The sequence below is a fragment of the Myxine glutinosa genome, chromosome 6, assembly GCF_964187855.1.
Source record: "Myxine glutinosa chromosome 6, kmMyxGlut1.1, whole genome shotgun sequence".
Classification (NCBI taxonomy): Eukaryota; Metazoa; Chordata; class Myxini; order Myxiniformes; family Myxinidae; genus Myxine; species Myxine glutinosa.
In genome coordinates, this window is record NC_136266.1 from 104,473,122 (window position 1) to 104,492,092 (window position 18,971).

The 18,971-nt window shown below is 52.6% G+C and overlaps 1 protein-coding gene across 3 annotated transcripts in view; it reads left to right on the top strand.

The window, feature by feature from the left end:
* Positions 1-11,788, top strand: part of ASPA (aspartoacylase) — a 66,028-nt gene extending 54,240 nt beyond the window's left edge. For 2 of the 3 annotated variants that reach the window (XM_078780290.1, XM_078780291.1), the window contains exon 8: positions 10,973-11,788. In XM_078780290.1, the coding sequence (XP_078636416.1) occupies positions 10,973-11,194 (222 nt within the window). In that variant the 3' untranslated portion in view covers positions 11,195-11,788. Of the gene's footprint in view, positions 1-1,042; positions 1,086-10,972 lie in introns of those variants that run through there. The other variant, XM_078780292.1, reaches the window with a different exon arrangement.
* The last annotated feature ends 7,183 nt before the right edge of the window (positions 11,789-18,971 follow it).

The window sequence follows — 18,971 nt, forward strand, 5'->3', positions numbered from 1 at the left end:
GTGGTTTGAGGGGGAGCGGGTGCGGCGGTGGTCAAGCTGTTGTAGATGTTTTCAATTTTGCGTTGGAAGAATGAAAGGAAGGAGATGCAGTTGTCTATTGTGAATGACTGGGTGGTGGTGTTCAGGGGGCTGAGGAGTTTGTTTATTGTAGAGAAGAGTGCTTTTGGGTTTCCGGAGCCAGAGTGGATAATTTGAGAGTAGTAGGCGGAGCGGGCACGGGAGAGGGCATCTTTATAGTGTTGTATGTGGTCCTTGTAGGCCTGAGAGTGAACTGTGAGACCTGTTTTATTGCGGAGTCTTTCAAGTTGGCGAGCACGAGTTTTCATCAGGCGGAGTTCAGGGGTAAACCAGGGAGCAGAATGGGTGAAAGAAACTGTTTTGGTTTTTATAGGTGCAAGTTGGTCAAGGCAGGAGGAGAGAGTGTGGTTGTAGTAGTCAGTGAGGTCAGAAGGGGTGTGGAGGTCAACGAAGGGAGAAGTGGACATTTTTTCAGAGAGGGTCGATGAGAATGAGGTAGGTGAAAGAGCGTTTAGCTTACGGAAGTTGATAGTGCGATAATGCCTTGGTGCTGGGGTGGGGATGTTGATGGTCAGAGTGATGGCTAGGTGGTCAGAGAGATTGAGGTCGGAGCCAGAGAGATGGTGCAAAATTAGTCCAGTAGAGCAGACAAGGTCCAAAATGTGACCACGGTTATGGGTAGGAAAGTTGACATGTTGAGTGAGGTTAAAGCAGGTGAGTAAATCAGTGAAGTCAGTGGTTAGCGTGGAGTCAGTGGAGTCTGTGATGAAATCGTCATCCAAGTTACGACACTGATGTTATTCTCCTCATGGCCGCTACGCGACCCTTTCGCGGTTCCTATATATATCAGCGCAGACAGGAGATGTACATCCACCATCGAAATGTAACTCTATAGCTCCTCTGGGCTTCCATAGAAAGGTAACGATTCTGCTATATATATCATAAGCTCATTTACAGTCATACCACCTGTACGCACCTGTATTCACCTGTAATATTAATACAATGTTTATTGGTTTCTCTCTAGATGCTGTTGAGAACGAATTTCGATTAAACCTACCTTTTGGGTCGATGTTGTATCTTGATTTTACAACACTTAATCGAAATTCCTCTCCTGACATCGCTCGGAATCAAGATAATGCCCACGCTCCTGCAATGCTCGCCTCGGAGAAGAATGCCCAGCGGAGGACCCGTCGAGCTAGCTCCAGCTACGGAGCTCCGACTACTCTCGCCACCGGTCTGCCTCAAAAGGGCCGGATGCGATGGGGACCTCGCAAGCCTTTTGCGGGACCGCGTCGTCAAAACGCAAACTGCTCTCCTGAGGCCCGAACGCCGGAGCAGGCATGACGGACTCCGGCAAGGCGCCTGCTGAAGGAGGCCACTGGGAAATGTCCTGGGCCGCAACCCCGTCGGAACAACGGACCCGCTTGGAGCCGAAGGTACGAATCTAACCTCGGTTGCTCGAAACGCTAACGGCTCCGTCCGAGAGACTCATCCTAGATTTGCGTGCCTCGGCCCGGGATGAGATTCTCACGCGAGTGATCACGACTCCCATGTCGGCCATGCCTCCACACGGCCGGCACACTCCGACCACTCGCTACTCGGTGGAACCATCTCCTCCGCGCGAATCGTGCACTGCTCGTCGGAATCACGCCGTGCCTCTCACGACCGGCTCACTCCGACCACTCGCTACTCGGTGGAACCATCTCCTCCGTGCGAATCGCGCACTGCTCGTCGGAATCACGCCGTGCCTCTCACGACTGGCTCACTCCGACCACTCGCTACTCGGTGGAACCACCTCCTCCGCGCGAATCGCGCACTGCTCGTCGGAATCACGCCGTGCCTCTCACGACTGGCTCACTCCGACCACTCACTACTCGGTGGAACCATCTCCTCCGCGCGAATCGCGCACTGCTCGTCGGAATCACGCCATGCCTCACACGGCCGGCTCACTCCGGCTGCTCGGTGGAATCACCTCCTCCACGCGAATCGTCGTGCACTGCACCCATCGCGTGCTAATACTCTGGGAGGCCCGTGATTCCATTCTGATTCCGATCACCTCCTCGCCGTGAAGCCACACGTGGCACCCATCGCGGGCCCTCTCTGCGACGCCGGCGATTCCTATCGCTGCTCGTCGGAACCCCTCTTACGCGCGAATCACGCGCCGCACCATCGCTGGATGGAATCCCTACTATGCACGACGCGCCAGTTGCGCGCGCCGCATCTTCGCTGGATGGACCCCTTCGCATGCGATTCCCCTCGCAGGCCCTACTCTGTGAGGCCGGCGATTCTGATCGCGGCCGTCGAAATCCCACCTACATGTGGCTACTCAACGAGGCCGGCGAACTCCGCTGCCCGGAATCGCCTCAATGGAGGCTCGCTTGGCACATCCGAGGACTCGTCGCCGCACGGATGAGTTTCTAAGGACGTCGAGCGGGACCTTCATAGCCTTTCACGACACTCGGGCTTATGCTTATGTCTATAAGTTGATCGTTCTTCTTCGTCCTTTGTTTTACCTGATTTGTTGTTCCCGATCTTCAAACGGCGTATTCGTTAAACACCTGCGACCATTGTACACCGACTGCTTTCATTCCTTTTCCACACCCCGCGTTTCACCCAATTCATTTAATTTGATAAACTGTTGGATTGAATTAATGTGGTGTTGATGTAGAGCAGGCTTGACGGACCAAATGGCCTCCTCTTCATCCTTCATGCTCAATTCACCTCAAACGAGACGCTACTTCAGGTCGTGCAGTCTATCGCTGCCAAGCATGCTCGCCCCTCGACTCGGCGGGCTCACCCTCTCGACTCGGCGAAGCCGCACTGGTTCAACGGGCCGAGCTCAACTTTCGGTTCCCTCGTACGCGGTGCGCCCTAGATAATACTTTTCGCTCGTCGGCCGGGTTCGTATTCCGTATACCGATCTCGAGCCCGCTCGAATGCTGCTGCCCAATGGACGCGAGACTTTAGATTTCGGAGTGCTACTTTACTCCGTCTGGGGATACCGCTCAGCTGGAACTCGCCGTCAAACCCACCCGCACGCGCCCGAACCAATTGATGACGTCATCGACTAAATCACGCGTTTGCTTTACGGCGTCATTAACGTGATGGCGTGCTTCACGCGATCTCATCGGAGATTCGCTTACATTTCCATGTACCTTGGTAAACTACGTACCAAATGTCCTTTACGCAAACGACGTAAACTACGTAACGTGGCGCTACCTCAAGGTCGCGCGCCAGCGCCGTTTAGGGAGTACACGGTGACCTCGTGAAATGGTGACATTGAGCGTCGCGCCCGACTCCCTTGTCACCTGCGCTTGTAACGGGGGCACCGTACTGCCTGCTCGCCCTTGACTCTGGGCTCGTTGTTTATCGGACAGAGCTCTTGGCTCGTACATTTCGAGACTGCGAGACGCCTCGTCTGATTCCATTTTCCCTCTGCCCCAGACTGACTGTGACTCAGCCTGACCCAGACGGTGAAGGTCGTCTGCCTTCGGTATGCAGCGCGCTGCTGCAACCTCGGTGGGGGGGGGGGGGGGGGGGTGGGATCGGGAGCACTTAACCGATGTTTCGTCTACCTCGATAATCTTACGGTTTGTGGATATGACCATGATGCTAATCTGAAGCGCTTCCTTGAGGTCGCGCTGGTATCACTTAACTATGCACGAGGATACGTGCAAATACTCCCTACGCACGATGGATAGATCTTCTGGGGTACACCGTGACCCATGGCTCTGTCGCTCCGGGTAAGGAGCGTCTGCGACCTTTGCTCGACATGGCCCCTCCCTGTGATCGGGCCATCTCGCCCCTTGTGGGGGCCCGGGAGGTTTTGTTGCTCGCCCGGGTGCCGTCCGGTATAACGACTCCCACCTCGCCCCTTGTGGGGGCCCAGGATCCGGTATAACGACTCCCACCTCGCCCCTTGTGGGGGCCCAGGATGGCGTCCATGGATGACTTTGTGTCTTTGAGTGAGTCTTTGTGTCTTTGAGTGAGACTTTGAGTCCATGGATGGTCGATCCGAGCCATTCAATGAAGGTGTTGAATGGATGGATTGGTCGGACATCCATGGATGGACAGTCCATCCGGGGCGATGGCTGTCTTTGGGTCTCTGTGTCTTTGCGTCCGTGGATGGTCGATCCATCCGCGGTCCAGCTGGATCCGTGCCATGCAATGATGGCGTTGGATGGATGGATCGGTCGGACATCCGTGGATGGCCAATCCATCCGGGACATCTAGCATGACAATCATCTCGACATCTAGACAATCCATCCGGGACAACGCTGGGCCAAACATGGTTTGTCCAGCCGGGTCTCTCTCTCGGTTTGCCGATCTTCTCCGATCCTCCGTGCGCGCTGTACAGCAGGACAGGATTGCCATATGCATCCCGGAGGTTCTGCGCGCTTCGCTGGAGAGGCGCGTTTCGGTCGTTTTGTGCGTCGTCGTAATCAGCCATGCCGGACGTCCAGGCAGCCTTCAGAGGCCGCTCGTGTCTCGTGCGATCGCTGCCAACGGTAGATTCGCGTGCCGAAACAAGAGTTTGTAATGCGTATGAGCTGCCGTCAGAGGACGCTCGAGTCTCGTGATTCAACAGGGCCGCTGCCGGTGACGAGTTACTCTCGTTATGGCTCTCATCGATTCTCTCCCTCGGCAATTCCATGACATGGACCTAACATGGATCGACCATGTACCCTTGGGAGCCAAGGCAGGTACAGACTTACTGTAAGGGACTTACTGTAGTGCTTACTGTAATGGACTTACTGTAGTGGCCTCCTGTCATGTAATCTTCCTTACTGTTACAACTCCTAGGCCGGTACAGACTTACTGTAAGTGACTTACACGTCGACCATGTACCCTTGGGAGCCAAGGCAGATGTAATCTTACTCCTGTCATGTAATCTTACTTACTGATTTACACATCTTCCACATCGACACATCTTCCTGTAAGGTGTTGCATTGCGACGAATGGACAGTCGCTCTTCGTCAAGGCACACCTTATCCATCTAGCTACTGTGCCGACTACCCCACTGTTCGACGAGGTACAAATCATCTAATCTAGCTACTGTGCCGACTACCCCACTGTAAGACTACTGCTACCCACGGGCTCATCGTCTTCTCCCTGGGATGAACACTGCTTGCTCGGTTCGATATCTTCTTGATTGGGACTTCCTCCTCGATACATCTATATCTGGGAATTGATTGCTAACCAGGCTAACAGGTTGAAATGCAGTAACCCTGCCATCGGGATTGATGGCCCCTGGACGTTCGACTGGCAGTGACATCCTTCCGATGTATTTCGTTCTTTGCATTCCTATGTATCCCTCTGCTGAATTATCAGTATGTGTCTGCTGTTCTTCACCGCCTAGTTAAGTTCTAAGCGCGGGGAGAATGTGATGAAATCGTCATCCAAGTTACGACACTGATGTTATTCTCCTCATGGCCGCTACGCGACCCTTTCGCGGTTCCTATATATATCAGCGCAGACAGGAGATGTACATCCACCATCGAAATGTAACTCTATAGCTCCTCTGGGCTTCCATAGAAAGGTAACGATTCTGCTATATATATCATAAGCTCATTTACAGTCATACCACCTGTACGCACCTGTATTCACCTGTAATATTAATACAATGTTTATTGGTTTCTCTCTAGATGCTGTTGAGAACGAATTTCGATTAAACCTACCTTTTGGGTCGATGTTGTATCTTGATTTTACAACAGAGTCCATGTGGATATTGAAATCACCAAGGAGGAGGATTGAGGGGGAGAGGGAACATAGCTGGGTCAGAAAGTAGGAGAAGTCAGACAGGAATGATGGGTGTGGTTTGGGAGGGCGGTAGACAACAGCCATGACTGACTGTGTGTGACCAGAGAGTTTAAAAGCCAGGTGTTCAAATGATGGAGCAGACGAGATGGAGATGAGGTTGGTCTTGATGTCTTGTCGGTGAATAACGGCAATTCCACCACCTCGGCCCTCCGAGCGTGGTTTATTGATGTAAGAATATCCATTGGGTGTGGTGAGGTTGAGCGTGTAGTAGTCCAGTGGTTGTTGCCAGGTCTCAGTGAGACAGAGAAAGTCCAGTTTATTTTCCAGGATGTAGTCGTTCAGGATGAGGCATTTGTTGTTGAGGGACCGGGTATTGAACAGGGTGAGCTTGATGTTGTTTTGTACGGCGGGTATGAATCCAGGTGATTTGACCAGGGTTCGCAGACAGGAGATGCGATTTTGTGCGTTGTTGTGACCAGGTGTGTTGGGACGATGAGTGGGAGTGCGCTGAGCCGACCAAAGGATGGGGATGGAGTGACCTGATTGTAAATAAACAAACTTACGACCGGAGCCACGGTGAATGTACCTGGGTCGACGCAGGAGTCCATTCGATTTGATTGCAGAGATGCATGATGGGGTGGAGCGGGTTTTAAGCAGGAGAAGCCTTGCGGCGGAGTACCGCAGAGCCATGCCAGCAGGAGCGAAGGGACGAGCACGAGGCCAAGGGTGAAGAGGCGAAACAATCGTTGTATCCTGCTATGTATCCTGCTATATCCTGCTATGTATCGTTTTTGGCCCGATCTCCCAATGGTGAAGAATCATTTAATAAATTATAGTAGCCGAATCCGAATCTGGATCTTCACCAAAATTTAATCATTTCGTCCTTGTCACATACACTACCTCTCTGCCAAATTTCTTCCGAATCCGTCTGCAACTTTTTGAGATATCTTGTTCACAGACAAGCAGACAAGGGTGAAAACATAACCTCCATCCACCTTCGGTGGCAGAGGTAACTAGAACGCCACTCAGTAGAGCGCATACTCCCACCGTGGGTGGCCGCTGCTGAGCCCTATCTTCCAATGGTAAAAAGAATCCTTCAAAAAATTCCTGGATCCGGAATAATATCCTGAGCTTCACCAAAAACTAATCAATTCTTCCTTATCCCAAGGGCAATCATCCCACCAACTTTCATCCAAATCCGTTCAGAACTTTTCCAGATATCTTGTTCACAAACACAGGAACACGCACACGGACGGACACGATCGAATGCATTACTCCCTGGCGGGAGTAAAAATCGCAGAACGGAAGGAGCCAAACATGCTTGGGCATTGTGTGCTGTCATACTACCCATGATTTTCCCAAAGGATTGTCAAGATAGTACACAGTTCATGGATTGGTGTAGCATACAAGCCTCTATGCACATCCGCAATGTCATTTCTAAGCTAAAGGACAGGATATCAACTGGTGAAGTTTACCATTACAAGGCTATAAGAGTAGTTTACCATTAATCATCCAGAGATTGTGACCAATTTTACATTGGTGAAACTAGAAGGAATTTGAAACAAAGGCTCGATGAACATTATGGAGCCATCAGGCTTGTGAAGGTGACACAGTAGGTTATAGCCGTTGCCTGCAATCTGGCCTCAAATTTGACTTGGATCGGACCCGTGTCCAAAACACAACATCCAACAAACAACACATTGATTCTGGACACGTGGCATGTCAAATGCTGAGAGGGTGGTCTAATGGGCAGACCGTGGATATGCGCATACCCACACAATATACTCCTCTGATACGAATGGCAAAATCTGGATGGTACAAACAGCTGGATAAGGTGAGCAAAAAACAATGCTCGATCCCCAACACCATGCCCACACATGCACAACACTCAACGGAACTTCCACCAATCAAGCAACCCACACATCACCATGTCCAACGCGGACACAAACCCAGCCATGCTCCTGCCCTGGAAACACAAAAACAAGTACAAACACAAACGCACACATTTACTTGCTGAGTTGCTAGGGAAAACTTTGGAAGTTACTGGGTGAAGTACTTTTGCCAAGTAACAGACAAGATGGACAGACAGGGGTGAAACATATCCTCCGTCTTATCTTAGGTGGTCTTATCTTATCTTAGGCATCTTAGGTGGCAGAGGTAATAACAACTAGTATGCAATAAGCAAATATAAATGAATCGGTAAATATACGCGATTATCTCTTACCGCCCTCGAACAACACAAATGTCCAGGATTTCTTAACAGTTCTTATCTTAGGGCCTTAGCAGTTCTCACTCACTCGACAAGAACACTTGTATAGTGAGGGTGAAGGAAGCTGACGTCATCAGCAGAGGTGCGGTGTGTGCATGCGGGAATAAAACAACATCATTATGGTTTCCATCATTCTGAGTCATGTTTGATCCACTCGGGAATGCAGACTGGAGTAACTCGGTGTATTCACTTGTCCAGGATACAACACACACAGTGTGCTACAAGGCACACACCATTATGCTACAAGGCTATAAAGCTATGAGGCATTAGGCTATAAAGGTGGGTGCACAGGTGGAAGCGAGGATTATTGGAATTGGCTTGAGCAGAGCAGTGGCCTTTATCTGTGCTGCCACACCTGAACCCCACCTCCCCTGGGTCGAGGCACACCCTCTGCTTTCCTCATGTTGGAGCAGCCGCATCTGGCTTCGGCAATGCCCACCAACTCTGCATTGGGTTTGCCCACAACTCTTTTCTGTCTTGTCTGCCTCTATCTGTTGTCTGTCTCACGTGGAAAAACTGAGGGCCCAGATAAGGACATAGATAATTAAGCATCTCTGGTCGTCCATTGGTTTCATCTGTGCATATGTTCGGTAATACTAATAGGTTAAGGGGTCTTTACGGCGTAGCCCATTGGGCAGAGCCGTCTAGAACAGTGTTTGTCCATCCGTATGTATGTATGTCCCCTCAAACGTATACCAATCAGAGCTGAGAATCTGGTCACATGACAGGGTGATTACGTCTGATGTCATTACGGCCGTGCAGCATCTGACTCTCCACACACCGCCATTTTGATTTATAGACTTTTGATCTTGTTTTTAATTGCTATGCCTCCGCCCCCGAAGGTGGCCGGAGGCATTATGTTTTCGGGTTGTCCGTCCGTCCGTCTGTCCGGCCGGGCTAAACCTCGTTTTTTTCAGCAACCATATGTCCGATTGAGACGAATCTTTCAGGGTAGGAGTGACACCCATGCAGAATGTTTTTATGATAATTGTGATGTCATAGGTCACGTGGTATGGCAGCCATCTTGGATTAAACGCAAATAATAAATAAATTATTTCTCGGAAACCGCTGAATGGAATTTTTTTTAAACCTGGCACATAGCCAGGTACTCCCAATGGGGAACAAAAGCATGATAATGATGACATAGTTGAAGTGGTATTCCAGCCAAAAATGTTTTAATCAAATTCCTTATCCTAAAATATCTGAAATTGCATGTACATGATCTATAACCCATTTGTATTGAAATATTAAACTTGTGACATCATAGGTCACATGGTTTGGCAGCCATATTGGATTTAACCTAATACCTTAAAAAAACATCTTCTCCCAAACCACCAAATCGATTGACTCGAAACTTTACATGTCACTGACTAGGCATGGCGATTAAAACATGATCATGTAAACATAATTGGTCACATGGTGTGGCAGCCATATTGGATTGAAGGAGAATATTAAATAATTATATCTCTGAAAACGCTTACCCTATCGATGCAAAATTTTACAAATATCATATAGCACGATTGCTGCATATAGTTTGAAAATGATGATGTTGTAGATCACGTGGTTTGGCAGCCATCTTGGATAGAAAAACTAAACTTATCCGATCAACACAAAACTTCACAAACGTGATCCCCTACCCATACATATGCAGAGTGTACATTTTTGAAGGTCCTATATCATGTGGCGTAACAGCCATATTAGCTTGAAAGCCGATATTGAAACAAATCCCTTCTCTGAAACCGCTTCACCGATCGATGTGAAACCTGTCATTGCTGGTGAAAATGTGATACTTGAAAACAGCTGAAAGGATTTAAATCAAACTTGTTTATTTTTAGGACAGTGGACGATGGCATCTACAGGTTGTGGGACTATGCGGAGGCATAATTGGCAACACAGTGGCATTGCTCTAGTTGATTGTTGATTTCTTCTTTTGTTTCCTTCCCGCCGTGCCAGCTGGACTCGAGGGGGTGAGGGGGAGATGCTGAGGTGGGGTGGCGGGGGAGGGGGGGGTTGGGTGGAGAGGAATGGGGAGTGAATTTTGGCTGTTGTGGGCGCTTCATTTGGTTGTTTACACTTTGGAGGACTTATTACGGGAGTAATTGGTTGCTGTCTCCACATCACATGGAAGACCACGTCACGTAACTTAAGTTGCTCGGCCTAATTAGTTCGAGTTACATGAGGCTGGACTGTTTTGGGCTTCCAATCTGTATGGTAACGCTGCATTCACATGCTTGCCTGGAGGATGAAGTAGCGGTGCCGCATATACAGTAAATCTTCCATACATAAAAATGTATGTATATATGTATACATATACAGTATGTATATAATATTTTACCACTCTTTTACAATACTTTATAACATTTGCTTTTTGAGTTCCTGGATAATCAACTGGTTTAGGAAAGTGGGAGTGTGAAAATGGACAAAATTCACCACCTGATGCTGGCCTGAGTTCATCTTGCCTGAAGGATGAAGTAGCGGTGCCGCATAGAAATCTTCCAGCCAAGTCTAGGCAGCTTGAGATGCTATGACGGTATAATTTGAAAGGGATGAGGCATGCATACATGTATGCAACACGTGTTCATGAATTTAATGATTCGTGAATTCAAATTCATGAATGAATTTTTAATGCCCCGCATTTCCAACCACTGGTTTGCCAGTTATTTTGTGGGGGTTGTTACTGATAATTTCTTCCTCTTCTGCTTGCTGATGTTTTGGTCTATAACTATATGGAACCTTCGATTTTGCATTTCACTGAATGCTAAATGTCATTGGTATTGCTTCATTAATTGCATAACTCAATTAACAAGTAAAGACAAGAGCAAGGACTCGTTTTGAATTTGGAAATGTACAAATTTGATATCTTTACAACTTGGTCTTTATATTCAATGAGGTTTTGATGTCACATTATGGTCCTTGTCATTCCAGGATCGAGATTGGCAGCTACTGCATCCAGGAACACCCATATTTGTGTCTCTTTCTGGAGAAGCCATTGCTTTTGAGGGTCAGGAGACGGTCTTCCCAGTGTTCATCAATGAAGCTGCATATTATGAAAAGAAGATTGCTTTCTGGATTACAAAGCGAGAAACCCTCAATGTTGAACCTCTACGGGTTGAAGATGGTCCACATAAAGAGTGTACTTCCACATAAAGACTCCATGATGAGTCAGCCCTTGTACTTAAAGGGTTTGCACCTGCTGAAAACTCCCAAAAAATTGTGGGTTGGGTTGGTGAAGGGTTTGGTGGTAAAACGGTGTGGGAGGGAGGTGCCCGGTCACCCACCCATTTCAATTTTCCCTGATGGCACCGAGTCAAACACATTGTGTTCTGGCATTGCATGTACATCTCATCAGGCCAGGTTGTTTGCGGTTACTGTTTCCTTCAATTAATTTTGAACCAATAACCACTGTGATGCCAGTACTCCAGTATTTTTTGTATGTTTGGCACTAAGCCACCATTATGACCTATTTCAAAGGGTTAATCATAAATCCATAACTCTATTTTTTTTTTTTTTTCAAACTACAGAGATCATCAATCCCAATGGAATACAAACTAATCGGATAACCAAGCTTCACACGCTGATGCTTAGGAATGCTACATCGTTTTAAAACATGGTCATTATTAGCCCCCGTTGGACTTGGTCCGAAACGGGGGCTTATGGATTTGGTCTCGTCCGTGCGTCCCAACCATAACTCGGAGATGTATGGACCGATTTTGTTCATACTTGACACAATGACAATACATGACGGTAACGCGCGGCGTTACGCGCGCTGCTTGTGAGCAAGGAGGAAGCGGACAAGCGGTAACATATAAACGTCTTTATTGTAAGACTACACTGTAACACTGAACTCCTCCGGGCTGGTCGCCCGGGGTATATCATGAGGCCACGCCTACCCCTCGGGCGTGGCGACCGCCCACTCGGTGCGTGGAATGATGTCACCACGCCAGTGGGCTTTTGTGTCCGCCACACGCGCCCCCCCAGAATTCCCGCGCACCTGGAGGGCCAGTTTGCGGGGCAGACGAATGACCCGGCCGAAGCGCCCCCTGGCGATCGGCGGCGTCCGGGGTGCAGGGATACCAGGTGGGATGCCCCTGGCTGCCCCTGGGATGGGTGCAGGACCGGGGGGCGCCGTGGCGGCGGGGCTGGGCGGTGCCGGGGGTCCGCCCGCAGGAGGGCGGCCCCGACGTGGGGGTCGGGCCACTGGCGGTGGATGGTCCACATCGAGGTGGGCCGGCTTGAGGCGGTCTACCGAAACGCGGTCAGGAGTACCACCGATGTCCATGGTGAAGTGCTTCGCCCCGGTCTCCAGCACGCGGAAAGGCCCGTCGTACGGGGGCCGCAGTGGTGTCCGATGGGCATCGTGGCGGACGAAGACGTACTCCGCCGTGCGAAGCTCCGGGGCGACGTGCGTCGGTGGGTGCCCGTGGCATGCCGTTGGCACCGGGGCGAACCTCTGGGCGGTCTCTTGCAGAGCGGAGCGCTGCTGTGCCGCGGACCATGGTGCCGTGGAGTCGGGGAGGAACTCGCCCGGCACCCGCAGCGGTTGCCCGAAGACCAACTCCGCCGCGGATGCGCGCAGGTCCTCCTTGGGCGCCGTCCGGAGGCCCAGCAGGACCCAGGGGAGCCTGTCGACCCAGCCGCCGTCGCGGAGGGTGGCCCGGAGCGCGGCCTTCAATGAGCGGTGAAATCGCTCACACAGGCCGTTAGCCTGGGGGTGGTAGGCCGTGGTTCGGTGCAGCCGGACCCCGAGCCCCTGCGCAACCGCCCCCCAGAGCTCCGAGGTGAACTGGGGGCCGCGGTCGGATGAGATGTCTGAGGGGGCGCCGAACCGGGCGACCCAGGTGGCGATGAAAGCCTGCGCGACATCGGCCGCCGTTGCCGACGCCAAGGGCACGGCCTCCGGCCACCGGGTGGTGCGGTCCACCATGGTGAGGACGTAGGTGAAACCCCGCGAGGGGGGCAGAGGTCCCACCAGGTCCACGTGGACGTGGTCAAACCGGCGTTCCGGCACCGTGAACGGGGCCAACGGGGCCTGGGTGTGCCGGTGCACCTTGGCGCGCTGGCACGCGAGGCACGTCCTGGCCCAGCCGCGGACGGCCTTCCGGAGGCCATGCCAGACGAACTTGTCGGCGATCAGCCTTTGGGAGGCCCTCGCGCCCGGGTGGGACAGGCCGTGGATGGCGTCAAACACCTGGCGCTGCCAGCCCGCGGGCACAATGGGGCGAGGACGCCCGAGGGAGACGTCGCACAAGAGAGCCGCGCCCGCGCCGTCGAACGGCACCTCGGTGACGCGGAGGCCCGTGACGGCGGTCCGCAAGGCCTGGACGTCGGGGTCAGCGGCCTGGTCCGCTGCCATCCGGGCATAGTCGATGCCGAGGTGGACTGCGTGGGCGACGGCCCGGGAAAGGCAATCCGCCACCGGGTTGTCCTTCCCCGCGACGTGCTGGATGTCCGTCGTGTACTCGGACACGGCCGAGAGGTGACGCTGCTGCCGGGCCGACCACGGCTCGGTGACCTTGCCCATCGCGAAGATCAGCGGCTTGTGGTCGACGAAGGCAGTGAACGCCCGGCCCTCGAGCAGATGGCGGAAGTGCCTGACCGCCAAGTGAAGTCCGAGCAACTCGCGGTCGAAGGTACTGTAACGGCGTTCGGGCGGGCGAAGCTGCCGGCTAAAGAACGCCAGCGGTTGCCAAGCTCCACGCACCCATTGCTCGTGCACCGCGCCCACCGCGTAGTCCGAGGCATCGGTGGTGAGGGCGATCGGTGCATCGGGCGCCGGGTGCGCGAGCATGGTGGCGTTAGCCAAGGCGAGCTTCGCGCCCGTGAACGCCGTGTCCATCTGCTCGGTCCAGGTAACGTCGCCTTTGCCCGGCTTACCTCGGAGAGCTTCGTGCAGGGGGCGCAGGAGCTGGGCGATACGGGGCAGGAACCGATGGTAAAAGTTCACCATGCCCAGGAACTCCTGCAGCCCTCTGATCGTGCGGGGGCGCGGAAACCCCTTCACCGCCTCCACCTTGGCCGGCAGGGGGACGGCGCCGTGCCTGGTGACACGGTGCCCCAGAAAATCGATTGTGGCGGCGCCGAACCGGCACTTTGCGGGGTTCACAATCAGGCCATGCTGGCCCAGGCGTTCGAAGAGCGTGCGGAGGTGGCGTAGGTGCTCTTCGCGGGACGCGCTGGCGACGAGGATATCGTCCAGGTAGACGTAGACAAAATCCAAGTCGCGCAGGACGCTGTCCATCAGTCGCTGGAACGCCTGAGCCGCATTCTTCAGACCGAAGGGCATGCGCAGGAACTCGAAGAGTCCGAATGGCGTGATGACCGCCGTCTTCGGGACGTCCTCCGGCCTGACGGGGACCTGATGGTAGCCGCGTATGAGGTCCACCTTCGAGAAGAAGGACCTGCCCGCCAAACGGGCGGAAAAGTCCTGAATGTGGGGGACGGGGTAGCGGTCGGGAGTCGTGGCGTCATTGAGACGGCGATAGTCCCCGCACGGTCGCCATCCCCCGCCGGGCTTCGGCACGATGTGCAGCGGCGACGCCCAAGCGCTCTCTGAGCGCCGAACGATGCCGAGTCGCTCCAGGGTAGCGAACGCCGCTTTTGCCACCGCCAGCTTCGTCGGCTCGAGGCGGCGTGCCCGGGCGTAGACCGGTGGCCCGACGGTGGGGATGTGATGGGCCACCCCGTGCTTGACGGCCCCCGCCGAGAAGGTGGGCCGCGTGAGGGCCGGGAAGCCGGCGAGGAGGCGGGTGAATGCGTCCGCTGCCGGAAGCGTACAGACCAACGTGGCCGGAACCGAATCGTTCGGCAAGCCGCTTGGCAAGCCGCTCGTTGAGCTGGGCAACGCACATGCGAGCGAGCTGAACGTCTCGGCCTGGACAAGCCGTCTGCGCTTGACGTCGACCAGGAGCCCATTAGCGCACAGGAAGTCCGCGCCAAGCAGTGCCATGGGCACGTCGGCGGTGACGAACGTCCATCGGAAAACCTGCCCTCCAAACCGCAGAGAGAGGCAGCGTTTTCCGTACGTACGGATGGGCGTCCCGTTCACGGCAAGCAGCGCGGGGCCCCCACCCGCGGCGTGCTTGTCTGACGTGCCGGCGGGAATGACACTCACCTGTGCTCCCGTGTCGCACAGGTAACGGCGCCCGGAGAAGGTGTCCGTTATGAACAGCAGGCTGCTCGAACGGCCGGCGCTCATCGCCACAATTGAGCGCCGGCCCGGGCGTTTCCCGACCCGTTGAAGGAGCACGGCGGATGACACCGCCGAGCTTCGTGGCCGAACTTGGCGTGGAACCAGCACCAGGTGGTGGAGCTGGAGGAGTGCGGCTGGCTCCGCCAGGCCGGTGGAGTCGACGGGTTTCCCCGCGGTGGCGGTTTTCGCCGCGGCGGTGGGCGGGGCGTGGCGGCGTTCACGAGGTGCGTATCAGCATGCTGCTGAACCACAGCGTGCTGTAGAAGATGATGCTGTGGAACATCAGCGTGCTGTAGAAGATGATGCTGTGGAACATCAGCGTGCGGTAGAAGATGATGCTGTGGAACATCAGCGTCGAAGGCCGTGACGGCCACGCCAACGCTCGCCCGCGTGTCCGAAGCGGCGAAGTACTTGTCCGCCTCGGCCGCCAATGCTCGGGGTTCCGTTAGCCCGGTCCCGGCCAACGCGAGGCGAACCTGCGCTGGAAGTTGGCGACGGAAAAGCGCCCGGAATAGCGAACCGGGGGCTTCGTCGCCCAACAGTGACAGCATATGGTCCATTCGGACCGACGGGCGCGTCTCACCGAGCTCGGGGAGATCCAGGAGGCGGTCGGCCCGTGCGTCGTCCGTGAGGCTGAACGTGGCTAGGAGTAGCCGCTTGAGTGCCTCGTACTTGTGGCCGTCCGGTGGGTGGCGAAGGACGGACACAACTCGAGCGGCCGTGCCGGGCCCGAGGGAGGCGACGACGTGGCAGTAGCGCGTGTCATCGCCGGTGAGGTGCCGAAGCTGAAATTGGGCTTCGGCCTGGACGAACCAGACTTCGGCCTGAGCCTCCCAAAATTCCGGAAGTTTGACGAAGGCGGCCATGGCGATGGCGTCGCGTGTGGAAGGATCGCTCCGGCAGATCCAACGTCGAGGGTCACCAGTAACGCGCGGCGTTACGCGCGCTGCTTGTGAGCAAGGAGGAAGCGGACAAGCGGTAACATATAAACGTCTTTATTGTAAGACTACACTGTAACACTGAACTCCTCCGGGCTGGTCGCCCGGGGTATATCATGAGGCCACGCCTACCCCTCGGGCGTGGCCACCGCCCACTCGGTGCGTGGAATGATGTCACCACGCCAGTGGGCTTTTGTGTCCGCCACAACGGTATACATATGCACATCATTTTGTTTTGCGATGCGATCAAATATGGCCGACTGGCAGCCATTTTAGTTTTAAACAAACCCGATGTTGAACACGTCCTCAACCATTTCTCGGACACGCATGGTCCGATTTTGTTCAGACTTGGTACAATCACAGTACATGATAGCATACACCTGCACTTCACTTTATTTTGTGGCGGCCATTTTGTTACTTAAACGCGTCCCCATCCATTTCTCGGACATGCATGGGCCGATTTTGTTCAAACTTGGTACAATCACAGTACATGATAGCATACACCTGCACTTCACTTTATTTTGTGGCGGCCATTTTGTTACTTAAACGTGTCCCCATCCATTTCTCGGACATGCATGGGCCGATTTTCTTCAAACTTGGCACAAAAACAACACATGAGTATACATGTGCAGAAGATTTTGTTTTGTCATATGACCAAATATGGCCGACTGGCAGCCATTTTAGTTTTAAACAAACCCGATGTTGAACACGTCCTCAACTATTTCTCGGACACACATGGTCCGATTTTGTTCAGACTTGGTACAATCACAGTACATGATAGCATACACCTGCACTTCACTTTATTTTGTGGCGGCCATTTTGTTACTTAAACGCGTCCCCATCCATTTCTCGGACACGCATGGTCCGATTTTGTTCAGACTTGGTACAATCACAGTACATGATAGCATACACCTGCACTTCACTTTATTTTGTGGCGGCCATTTTGTTACTTAAACGTGTCCCCATCCATTTCTCGGACATGCATGGGCCGATTTTCTTCAAACTTGGCACAAAAACAACACATGAGTATACATGTGCAGAAGATTTTGTTTTGTCATATGACCAAAGATGGCCGACTGACAGCCTTTTAACTCCATACAGCAAAATTACTAAAACCATGGCAGGGGCTATGACATTTTATGTCTTTTTCTTCTTGTTTTCATTAGAAAATGAAGTTGCGTGTGTTGATGATTAACTGAAATTTTACCAGTTATTTCTTCTACAATACTTGTTTTAGGCCACAAATTTGCTGATCACAGATTATCTCCTAGCAGTCTTGATGAAGAGTAAAAATGTCCAGGTAGTCTCTAAAAATGATTGACCACTTATTTTACAAGTTTTTCTGATTTATAAATGACTGTTTCCATTAGTTATTGTGAGTTTAACTAATTTTGAGATAATGTAATAAATTATTGTGATAATATTGTGGCATTCGTCGTCCTTGGATAACTCCAGACAGCACGACGAGTCTTTGGTCAGGTCAGTCTTTTGGGACTGCCACTGGTAACATGTAACCAACCCAGCGCTACCTGCCGCCTGGTCGGGTTGTTGGCGACTAAACCGACCAACCCCCCCCCCCCCCCCCCCCCTCACTGGCTTTGCTAGTGGGGAGGGTGACTGTGACACCATGCCAGGACCAAAAACAATACCTGGCAAAGGGGGGATGAGCTCCCTTAAGGAGCCAACGGCCATCCAGAATCCATTTGATTTACCACATTTGATGCACCACACCCATCCGGTTTGGACCGGTTCAAGTCATACCAAAGACTTGAAAGATGTGACGTGCTGCTTCCTTGCTTGAAAAGGATAGGGAACAGACAATCCCCATCGTTTAGCATCCATGGGGAGGAGGAAATTCCTCCTGAGTAAATGCCCCGCTTAGCACGGTGGGAAAAGCGGCGCCATTGTTATGACGTCGCTAGTACCCAGAATATCATGGGAAGTGACGGTGGTGACGGCACTTCCCCCAAGCTCAGTGGCTGTGTTAAGTGGTGTGTGTGTGTGTGTGTGTGTGTGTGTGTGTGTGTGTGTGTGTGTGTGTGTGTGTGTGTGTGTGTGTGTGTGTGTGTGTGTTGTGTGTGTGTACTCTATTACGAGCCTTAACCCATGTATTAAAAGGAAAATAAGTCTATACCACGATTGCCGTTCGTAACGTTGAGCCAGCTCCCAGGTCCAAAGCCGTGTTACCAATACAGACGAGGTTACCATTACGAATGAGTATCGTGCCGTCATTGACATTGACATGACGGTTGAGCGGAGCCGTGTCACCTACTGCATTCTTATCTACAACCCAATTGTGCTAGACCAAAAGATCATCAACTGTCACATGCCACCGTCGGGTCGAGCAGGAAAAGTCAGGACACAAATGCATTTTATACATTTAATAAAATCTGACATTTTATACAAAAGCAATGCACAAGCACATATTTACAAGACAATAGCACATTCCCCTTATCCCCTATGCGTACTTACCCGCCCTCGGATTCTAAGCAATCCCTCTGCAATATGGCCGGCCTCATCCACGCGAGAGAAATTGAATAGAGAAAGAGAGATCGGGTATGTGAAACCGGACCCCTTCTCACCTTGCGACAGCTCTTTCGGAGAGAAGCAACCTCCTTGGTGTGGACACTGCCTGGGCTCACCACAAATCTCGGTTCTCATATGCGCCACGCTGTTCTCCGTCAGCGTTCTCCAAACACAACACATCCACTTCAAGCACCACATGGCAGACGAGGCAGAACGAGCCCCATCGAATAGCCAAAAGGCGAGACTCCGTAGCTCAAGACCAGGACCAATA